The sequence below is a fragment of the Nilaparvata lugens genome, unplaced genomic scaffold (assembly GCF_014356525.2).
Source record: "Nilaparvata lugens isolate BPH unplaced genomic scaffold, ASM1435652v1 scaffold7872, whole genome shotgun sequence".
NCBI classification, from domain to species: domain Eukaryota; kingdom Metazoa; phylum Arthropoda; class Insecta; order Hemiptera; family Delphacidae; genus Nilaparvata; species Nilaparvata lugens.
This window is the reverse complement of record NW_024093619.1, coordinates 475-11629: the sequence shown is the minus strand read 5'-3', so window position 1 is coordinate 11629 and position 11155 is coordinate 475. Positions and strand designations below refer to the sequence as shown.

At 32.3% G+C, this 11155-nt stretch overlaps 1 protein-coding gene across 1 annotated transcript; it reads right to left on the bottom strand.

The window, feature by feature from the left end:
• Positions 1 to 1611: 1611 nt before the first annotated feature.
• On the bottom strand, positions 1612 to 10160 carry LOC120349006 (the record flags this gene model as incomplete). Its single annotated transcript, XM_039418946.1, has 2 exons — positions 9920 to 10160; positions 1612 to 1850 (listed from the first exon to the last, which is right to left on the bottom strand). Coding segments are annotated over exons 1-2 (456 nt in total), but the record flags the coding sequence as incomplete, so codon positions are not given.
• Between the last annotated feature and the right edge of the window lie 995 nt (positions 10161 to 11155).

Below are 11155 nucleotides of genomic sequence, written 5' to 3'. Positions count from 1 at the left end.
TTCACAAACTAACGAACCGAAAATACTGAAACTTTATCAAAGCACTGGAAGAAACATTCTACGTTGAATAACATGAATTTAAAACTTGAGAATTGAAAATTTTGATTGAAGCGGACGAAAATTGAAGAACGGAAAAAAGCTTATGTGAACTGTTACGCCATTGCTGTGTGAAGAAGGAAACAGGAAAAAGTGCATGCACGAACCGCGCTGCAAGAAGCCACGCATAGCCACGTCGATGAAAAAGATATGCGTAAAAAACGCCTAGACACGGTAGGAATACTCCAAATAATAATAAATACTACCAAATGTACAATAACATTAATGTACAAATGTAGCATGACGAAAAACTGATGTAATCCGTGAACTGCAGAAAACACAGTGAAAGTGGACCAATGACAAGTGACTTGCGCACTAACGCGACAAGTTGGGACAAGAACCATGCATAGTGCGAAATCTGACAACTGTTACTAGTAAATATTTAAAAAAAACACTTAATTTTGTTGGAGCCTCAGGCTGAGGCTGATGAAGCTCCTCTTCAGGAGTGAAATGCATTCCCCAATACTCCAACAAAAGTAAGTGTTTTTTTCAAATATTTACTAGTAACACAGTTTCAGAACTTAAACAAAGTAGTTTTTCATAGAAATCCTCATACATTAAATTCATTCTATTTCAGTACCTACAGTGATAGGATACTTTGAATTTGAATTAATGTAATTTTGAATATGATGTCAAATCTCTCTAGAAAAATTCAGAATATTTTTAACAAAATAATACGTTTGTTAACAAAAGCGACGATGCTTCTTTGCTCTTATAATTCGAATTGCAGCGGAAATTATGTGGTTTTCCTAGATAAGAAGAAATCTATAAGTGAGATTCACTTTATAAAGACGTCAGCATTGGAAATAATAATTAGGTAGGACGAATTGCCATTTCTCCTTCTTTAGCAGATAGCTGTAGTTCAAGTCATCCCGTTGTATCTGATGTAATATAATTGTTCATTCTGTTATAATAATTAATAAATATTTATTAATAATAATAAAGATTCTATTTCAATCTCAAAGACAGTTTATTGACTAATCAAATATTTACATCTTTTCATGGTTTGATAATAAATATTCATGGTTGAGATAACATATTTTGGTAGTTCAGTATTATTGTCCTCATAACAAACACTTCTCTCTACTATAGTGGCAATGTGGAGAATCGGCAACGTTGTTGACCTATCTTTTCCACTGACTTTATAAGGTGGACCTCACTATAGAGCAATCTGCTTTGTCTAATGACAGACAAAAATATAGCAAACCAATGTTAATCAGGTGCTGACTTTAATATTTATCTATCAGGTTAGCACAAACAATACAATGATCGGAGAAGAAAAAACAGGCTATTGCCCAAAACTTCTTCAGTTTCCCAATTTAGTTTCAAATATGTGATAGTGTGCTGAATAGTGTGTGTATATATCTCACTTCAGAATTTCTATTCACTTCCACCTCACTCAAGTTTGCTCTGAGTAGTGCCTAATACTGCTAAATGACGAAATAACTTGTTTATCATGAAACACAAGTCATAAATATATCAAAACTCAATTTGAGGAAAATATCCAAACCTCACCTTGAATCCAGCATCCTTAGCGACTGTCTCACTCCTGCTCATGAGCTCCTTAGCCAGCCCTCTTCCTCTAAACCGGGAGTCAACCGACAGTATACGGCACTCGAAAATGTTCTCCACTTCGTACTTGGAAAACAAATCCAGCGTTTGGTTTAAACTGTAGAGTAAACCGAAGATCTGCTTGAAACTGCCGTCTGTCATCGTTTCAAGCTTCTCCTGAGCGGCGTTTAGGTCACCATGTGCTGAACCCCGTTTAAGGCAACTCGATCACCTGGGAACAAATTTATCGATTCCGTTGATTTTTGCAGAATAAATGATAAAGATTTCCATTTGATTTGAGTTGCTGATCCATTCAATTGTTGTTTAGAGTCGAAACATGTTGAATTCAATGTATGATTATTGTTATCTGTAATGTACTTGTCATTGAATAAAGATTTATTTGTAATGTGGAGCGACGAAGCTCTCCTCTACTACCTCTACATATGCTTCCTCATATCTATGCCTCTTCATCACTGTGTTCATAAAGAAACGAAAAAATTATCTTCTTTATCTCTGCTGTGTGGTTACCCTAGGCCCTAGACTCTAGACAAGGAGTACCTCTCAAGAAGTAGGCTCTGTACAAGATATGATTATAAAAAACAATATTGAAACTTGAAGTATATGAAACATTTCAACTTGAAAATCACTCAGTTGTTCGTTGTAATTTCGAAAATAAAGGTTACTTCAAGTTTCAATATTGTTTATTATTGTAAAAAAGTAGCCCATTTAAGTGAAGTGTTTTTAAGATATGATATTTTAAAACTTTCAAGTTTAGGCCTACTACAAAGTTTTCATAAATTTGTATGATATTAATCAAGAATTTTAATAGGGCATTTCAATGTTCAATTATGCAAAAAAAAAACCACTACCTTATTATAAAGTTTACATCAAACACGAATAGTTCGGTTGAAAATAACTATGTATATAAAAATTTGTTATGTATAATACTGTAATATTACATTTTTCTTCTCACATTAAATCGAATCTTCAATTCGAGATCTATGGAACTTTATAGTAAATGTCAGAGTTATCAATAGACGGACAAATTTTTTGACGGAGAATTTATTATCGTAAATGTTTGTTGCATTGTTCCATAATGTCACCGAGTAGGGTTAACAAATTATTAATAAATCGTTTATTTGAATAGAATATATGTATAAAAATTTAAAATAACATTTTCAAATTAAAGTTTTATTGAGACAGATGTAGAATGTGAATTCTAAACTTATAAGTTATAATTTTGTGTTGACGTGTCTGTAAAGATCGATATTGAACAGGGCGTTGTTTCGTGACTGGCAACTTGTGTTTTTTTTCCTGTTGGACCTTCTTCTGAATATATGGCTGGCTGTTGCTTGTATAATTTGTGCTCTGAATTATTGTCTGTTTAAGTAAATTTATTAATGTTTTAAATTGAGTTTTATATAAATTTTGTGCATAATTGCTGTTTGTATAGTAAAGCCAATAGCCACTGTGTTTCAACTGTAAACTAGATAAGTTTTTTTAGTTCGTAATAACTCTGAAATCATTAGGCTTGTAAGTTATTGTTCGTTTATATTTCTGTGTTTTTGCCAAAATTTTCATCTGAAGATTATAAGTTAATTTGCTCTGAAAACTGGATTTCTCATTATAGGCAATAGATCCATTCACAGTTTATCAAGTATCTATTTTATTGGAGCCGACAACTTTCCTTAGTGTGATAGGTGTTATATGCTATTCCAACCGTTTAAGGAAAAATGGTAGCACGGCAAATGGTACGCCCTGGTGTGACTGAATCACCACATTTGGCAAATGTTACCCCTGTGGTGGGACAGAATACAAAATAAATATGTCCCAAATGGTACACCATGAAATCCCTGGTTATAGAAATTATTAGTGGATAGATATCTTGATAGGTTATGAATGGTTTGTTGCTGAGTGGGAAGTCGGTTCAAGAGAGATCAAGTTAATGAATCAGTGCATATTACAAAATGGCAAACATAAAAAGATCTAATCTATAGCATTCTTAACACAAAGGTTTGATAAGCTAGATGCTAGATTTGATGAGCAAAAGCTAGTTTATGCTAGATTTGATGAGCAAAATGCTAGATTTGATGAGCAAAATGCTAGATTTGATGAACAAAATGCTAGATTTGATGAGCAAAATGCTAAGTTTAATGCTAGGTTTGATGATATGAAGCAAGAATGTACTAATATAAGACTAGAGCAGGTTAGTATAAACCTTCTATTGAAAAATGCACATGAAACATTGAAAGAAGTGAATGAAGATAGTAGTGTTAAGATACAAGATCAACTCATTCAAGTTTCTGACAATGTAGGCCTAGTTACTGTTGTTGAAAAAGTCAACCCTAGTGAATAGTAGAATTGAGTAAAGAAGTAGGTAGGGAGTTGTCTTCATTGAAAGTCAACTATCAAGAAAGTACTATTGCTACATTGAAGGTTAGGAAAACAGTAAACAAATCAAATGTTTCTATGGATCAGATTACTACATCAAAAGTTAGGAAGATTGTAAACAAAAGAATGATTACATGAGACAGGTTTCTGTAGAGGTTAGGAAAAATGTAACAAAATGAATCTTGCTTTGAGTCAAGTTGATGAGTTCAACTTTCAACTGAGAATTGAAAAGGTGTATGCAATGCATTCTCAAGTGAACATGACTGACTTTTGTGAGCAAAATTGCTTGTTGAAACAAATGAACCCATGAATAAAATCATGCTATTGAAGAAAACAAAACGCAAAGTCCATTGATGTATTAGTATTCAAAGGTTGTTTCAAGTTGCTTATTTACAAGATGATGACAGTGAATCACATGATGAAAGGGTATTCCCCAACACACAATGATTAGGAATCCTGTGTCATGCCGGGATTCAGAATAGCAATGACCGTAAATACTACGTATGGTAAGAGTCCATAATTGTATCTTTTTCTTTCCTGTAGCCTATTTTCTTGGCCCTTAATCTTTTCAATTTTCGATTCTTTCCTGTCTTTGTGTAATATTCAGTAAATTTCTTCTATGAAGCATATCTTAACCAATCTTGTCCATAGTCATTTAAATTTGTATTTTTTCTGAAATAATTTAGAAGTTGAAATAGTAGCTTATTTTCCTAATCTTTAAATTGTTGATAAAATTAACTTTTCTAAAATCTATCCATTGTAGTGTAAAGAATTGTGTGCTTGTGACATATTTTTTCATCATGTATCACTTATGTGAAGTGTATCAATTTTGTGTGTATTGTTTTAGGGAATTTATTTACCCAGTTTTCTTTCTCTTGTTTGTATTTTTTAGGGAACTTATTTACCCAGTATTTCATCTTGATCATCTTTGTATCATAATCTTGAAATGTTTATACTTATTATACAGTCTTTAAATTTTAAATTATTTTAAAAAATAATTGGTTTAATTTAAAACGTTGTGTTATATTATCAATTGAAATGAGTTAAAGGCTAAAATTTTTCTAAAGTGTTTTGTAATTGATATTTTTTTTTTAATTTTAAAACTGTTTGTTCTATAAATTTTGATATGATTGATTATCGTTTGAAATGGATGCTGGAGTGTATGTAGAATTTTTAGTGGGGTTTGTTGATTAGAATTTTGCTGGTATGTGATTGTTTTTTTTTTTGAGATGGAAACCCATTATTGCCTAAAGAAGAATAACAGAGGTTATGACTTAGAGAGGCAGTAATGAGATAATATTTTTTGTGTTGATTACTTATGTTGATTGCCATAGATGCAAAATAATGATTAATAATGTTGATTGCCATAGATGCAAAATGATGATAATTATGAATATTGTTTGCCTTTGAAGCAAAATATTATTGATGTTTTGAATGGTTTCTTGTTTAATGTTTGATAGTAAAGTTTTGTCATGAAATGTAGTTGTGTTTAGAACATTGAAGAGTCGAAATAAACTATAGTATCCAACAAACGATGATTAATAATATTAAATTTGCTTTTTATACAATTTTTGAACAAAATTAAAACTAAATAATTTTGAAACCCTGAATGATAAATCATAAATGTGAATGAACTGCTATAAATGCTAAATGAAATGTTATATTAAATAATAAGAAATGCAAATATATTATGAAATGATTGAATAGAAGACCAAATGTCTGAAATTATTGAAATATGTATTGAAATTAAATTTTTGTTGTGTTGTTATGATGTTTGTTTTTTACAATTTTGATAATGATACAGGGTGTTATGAAATTATATTTCTATTTTGAAGAATGGATTAAAATGTTGATATTTGAACAGTGAATAAATGAATGATTTTTTTTTTTAAATTTATCATTGATATGTCCATATTTCACAATTTATGTATTGCTGACTGTATAATAAGATGTTAACAAATTTCAATTTCATAGATACTTAAAATAATTTTATGTGTATTAGATTGTATTGATAGCCTAATCAAGTTTTTCTTCTTAGTTTATAAGCATTTTAAGATAACAGGTACAGCACAGACATTAACATTGAAATAGTTATCATGTGAATCTCGAAATCAGTAACAAGTGAACGCCATGAAGAGTGTTAAGAACATTTGGGTGATTTTCAAACTAGTGTGACATAACTACGCCAATATCTACGCCTAAATCTACGCTGCGGCCTACACCAATAACTACGCTAATGTCAACACCAATAACTACGCCAAAATCTACGCCAATGCCTGTGCCAACGCCAATATCTACGCCGATGCCTGCGCGAAGCCAATATCTGCGCCAATGCTGATGCCAAAATCTGCGCCAATGCTGATGCCAACAACAAAAATCAATGCCAAAATCTGCGCCAATGCCAACAACAAAAATCAATGCCAATAGCTACGCCAATGCCAAAATCTGCGCCAATGCCAACAACAAAAATCAATGCCAATAGCTACGCCAATGCCTGCGCCAATGCTGATGCCAACACCAAATCAACGCGATGCCTGTGCTGATGTCAATAGCCGCCAATGCCAATGCCTGCGCCAATGCCAATGCCTGCGCCAATGCCAATATCAACGCCGATGCCAAAGCCGACACCAAAGCATACGCCAATAGCAATGCCAATGCTTATTGCTGACTCTGTATCTCAAACTTCAACACTACTGCATTACCTGGAGGTAATTGCCATCCATGTTCACATTCACAACTTTGAATTCAGAAGAACAGTCACAGTATCATGAAAGAATTGATTCAAAAAATCCTCTCCTAAATTATTCCTGTATGCAGAACTCTAAACCTTGAAAGCTGAAAATATCAAAAAACCAAACCTTACCTAAATTAATCCTCACCTAAATTAATCCTGTATGCAGCGTCTATCTCTTTTCCAAAAAACGAATTACATTGTCATTTCAAGCCTGAAATGTACATTGTATAATTACAAATATGATACAAAATTATGTGACTCTGTATTGAATTTGGAATGCAGCCGTCTACTACAAACATGAAGCAATGCTAACTGAGATGTCACCTGTATCGAGTTTGGAATGCAGCCGTCTACTACAACATGAAGCAATGCTAACTGAGATGTCACCTGTATCGAGTTTGGTATGCAGCAGTCGACTACAAGTATCAGCCAACACTACGTGCATCCAGATCAGCCCAACACTTAACGTCATCACATTGGAGTCACACTTAACTGAAAATCATACTGAGTGCCTTAACGGACTGTTTTCCAAAATGTGCATCAATAAAATCAACCGCGTCAATAGTGAAAGAAATGAAATTTTTTGATTTATTGAAATTTTATGTGAAAATTAAATGTAACAATTCATCAATTCATTAAAAAAAAAAAAAAAATAAAAAATAAAAAATAATAATGATAATAAATTTTTTTATTCAACATACTAAATTTTTTTTATGCAATAAAAATTAAATTTTTCTATCTATTAAATTTATGTGCAATTTCAAAAAAACTATTCTTTACATATTAAACTTTCTGTTGAGATATTTTTCTTTAAATTATAAAGCTAAATCAAAAGTAATATTGATATTCTATATTTTGAGATATTGTTGAAAACATATAACAAACGCTATTGATGAATTTTTATAATAATTTTCAATATTTTTGGATGACATGTAATGTTTTTCTAGAAAAAATTGTTACTGTTCTCAAATTTAAATTTCAACAATTTTCATTAGGGTCAATGTAAATTTTTCTTTAAATTTTCAAACAGTAAAATTTTTTTATGTCAAGAGGGGGGTATTTGTAATATTACATTTTTCTTCTCACATTTAAATCGAATCTTCAATTCGAGATCTATGAAACTTTATAGTAAATGTCAGAGTTATCAATAGACGGACAAATTTTTTGACGGAGAATTTATTATCGTAAATGTTTGTTGCATTGTTCCATAATGTCACCGAGGTAGGGTTAACAAATTACTAAATAAATCGTTTATTTGAATAGAATATATGTATAAAAATTTAAAATAACATTTTCAAATTAAGTTTTATTGAGAACAGATGTAGAATGTGAATTCTAAACTTATAAGTTATAATTTTGTGTTGACGTGTCTGTAGATCGATATTGAAGAGGGCGTTGTCTTTGTGACTGGCAACTTGTGTTTTTTTTCCTGTTGGACCTTCTTCTGAATATATGGCTGGCTGTTGCTTGTATAATTTTGTGCTCTGAATTATTGTCTGTTTAAGTAATTTATTAATGTTTTAATTGAGTTTTATATAAATTTTTGTGCATAATTTGCTGTTTGTATAGTAAAGCCAATAGCCACTGTGTTTCAACTGTAAACTAGATAAGTATTTTTTTAGTTCGTAATAACTCTGAAATCATTAGCTTGTAAGTTATTGTTCGTTTTATATTTCTGTGTTTTTGCCAAAATTTTCATCTGAAGATTATAAGTTAATTTGCTCTGAAAACTGGATTTCTCATTCATAGGCAATAGATCCATTCACAGTTTATCAAGTATCTATTTTATTGGAGCCGACAACTTTCCTTAGTGTGATAGGTGTTATATGCTATTCCAACCGTTTAAGGAAAAATTGGTAGCACGGCAACAATACACAATATTTAATTATATACCTAGTAATAATATAAAAATATAATACAAGATTAGTAATAAATAATTATCCTATATATAATTTTCATATAATAGTGTAATGTATATTGTACACTAATATTTCTAGGTAGAAGGAAAAAATGATCAACAACGCCTCAAATTTAGGAATAGCTATACAATAGTACATAAATCGACTAGATTCTTATCTTGAAGATCTGTATCATGGTATTTCTGTTGAATTATATGGGTCAATTTTCATCCAGAATTTTATGGATTATTCTGGCCGATTATTATGGAATACGATATAGGTAATATTCATATACAGTATTATTATTATAATATACCTTAAAATGAAAGTGTTATGTTGTGCTTACATCATGAGTGGATTTTGAATTTTCAATTTTGAAGCTCAGATTTTGCAGGCCGGACACAGCAATGTCTCCCGGCTACACAGGCCAAACAAGTTACCTATCATCTCTTTTAATGTTTTCAATTTTGTATGTGCTATGAGTGCATATGGATTTATATATAGGTTAGCTAAAATAAATTTTGTGGAACTGACAATATTGTTTTCATTTCACCTTAATTGATTAGATCTATGTTCTACTCGGACAAGATAACTTAACTCCGGTTGCACAGAAATCTGTTGAATTTAATAATGCTGATTTAATCTTTTCAGAGAAGGTTTCTTTAAAAATATGGCTTCTCTGATTTATTCTTATGGCATTTAATCAGGTTTTGAAGTTAACAGACTTTTGTGCAACTAAGCAGGTGTAAGTCTGAAAAAACGTGTTGCTAAATTGTGTTTTAATCAGAGTAGGCTACCTATAATAAATAAGATGATTGAAATATGAAGAAGATCGGTGAAATTGAAGAATTCTTCAATTATATTGTATGAATGAAGTAGAAACATGTAGGTGATTGTGATGTAGCATAAATTAATAGTGTATATGAATATTGGTAAATTACTGAGATATTGCAATTATTCAAATGCTAAAATGAATTAATATTCTTATTGAACGAAAATCCAAATTAAATGCTGTAATTTACCCGAAGACTTCTGCTACTGCAAATATTGACAACAGGGTGAACAGCTAGATGAAATTTGATGAGCGGGCGCTACTATTCAAAAATTATTTGTTAGCCCGGGAACAAATAATTTTTGAATAGTAGCGCTCATCGAATTTCTATTTTTCATTTCACCTTAATATGGAGAAATTCAACAATATCTCTGTTCATAGTGTAAATTTTAATAATTTAATGTATGTTGAACTAACCTCTCCAGTGTGGGTGTCGAGAGCCATAACCGACATGCCGTCTTTGAGGGTGGACAGACTGTGCCCTCCAGCTCGGCATGCGGCTGGCCCGCTCACACAGCTGCACCGACCGGTTGATCGGCTCGTCGGCGAAGAAGTTGTGGCGCAGATGCACGATCACGTCCAGGTATCTGTCCTCGGGTACCGGCCACTCGAATGCGATGCCCTCCAAAGTCATTATTCTGACCACGGTGGATGACGGCTGATTCTGTGCAAAAACCACGTTCAAATTATTCTCAATTAATTATAAATAACACCAAGTTGTTCGTCATTCTGATCATGGTGGATGACTGATTTCTGTGCAAAAACAACGTTCAAGAACTCCAAATCTATTCTCTATTCATTAAAAATGGAATCATACCAACAAAATTTATATTATAGGGGCTTGTGTCACCTGGTCATATGGGACATTGTTTTTGCACAGAAATCAGTCATCCACCATGATCAGAATGACGAACAACTGGAGTGTTATTGGAGTGTATATATATGAATCATATATTTATCTCATATTGATCAGGATTTTAGAGTTTTAAATTAAAAAAGTTCATTGAAGCTTCAGTTATTCTGTTCATTTCTGTATTCATAGTTCTTTTTCCCCCTACATATTTGGTGGAGGCGCTTTTTAGTTCTTTTCACCCTTACACTTGTTCACACTAGATCAACTAAGTTGTAGAACAGCAGGTAGAATTTTACAAAATTATACCTCTGGCACACTAGAACAACTTAGTTGTAAGAGTAGCTGTAACTAAAAGGAATTCTTGATAAAATTTGTAAATCCCGGGATTGAAATCCCTAACTGTAATTGTTTCAATTCAATTCAATACGTACTAGGAGTGGAAGCGTGGTAATATTGTGTTATCCATGCTTCACTGCACTCACCTACAAAATAGACTGCTGGTGCAGTGTGCTCAGTAGGTAGGAAAAGCTGTGTTCTATTCCTTACAGAGAAAGTGCTCTCAAAGAAGTGACAGTGTGAACCGGCTCTAACTACCGGCCGGGTTATTCTAGTGCAGTGGTCGCCAAACAGTCGATCGCGAGCTACCGGTAGCTCGTGGGGTAGTTTTTGGTAGCTCACGATATGCTTGGGCTGTCAACCATGCATTGAGAAACATGGCTACAACATTTTGCATTCTCACAGATATAACTGAGAAGTTGAATGATTTAAATGTGCAGCTTCAAGGGAAAGATAAGGACATC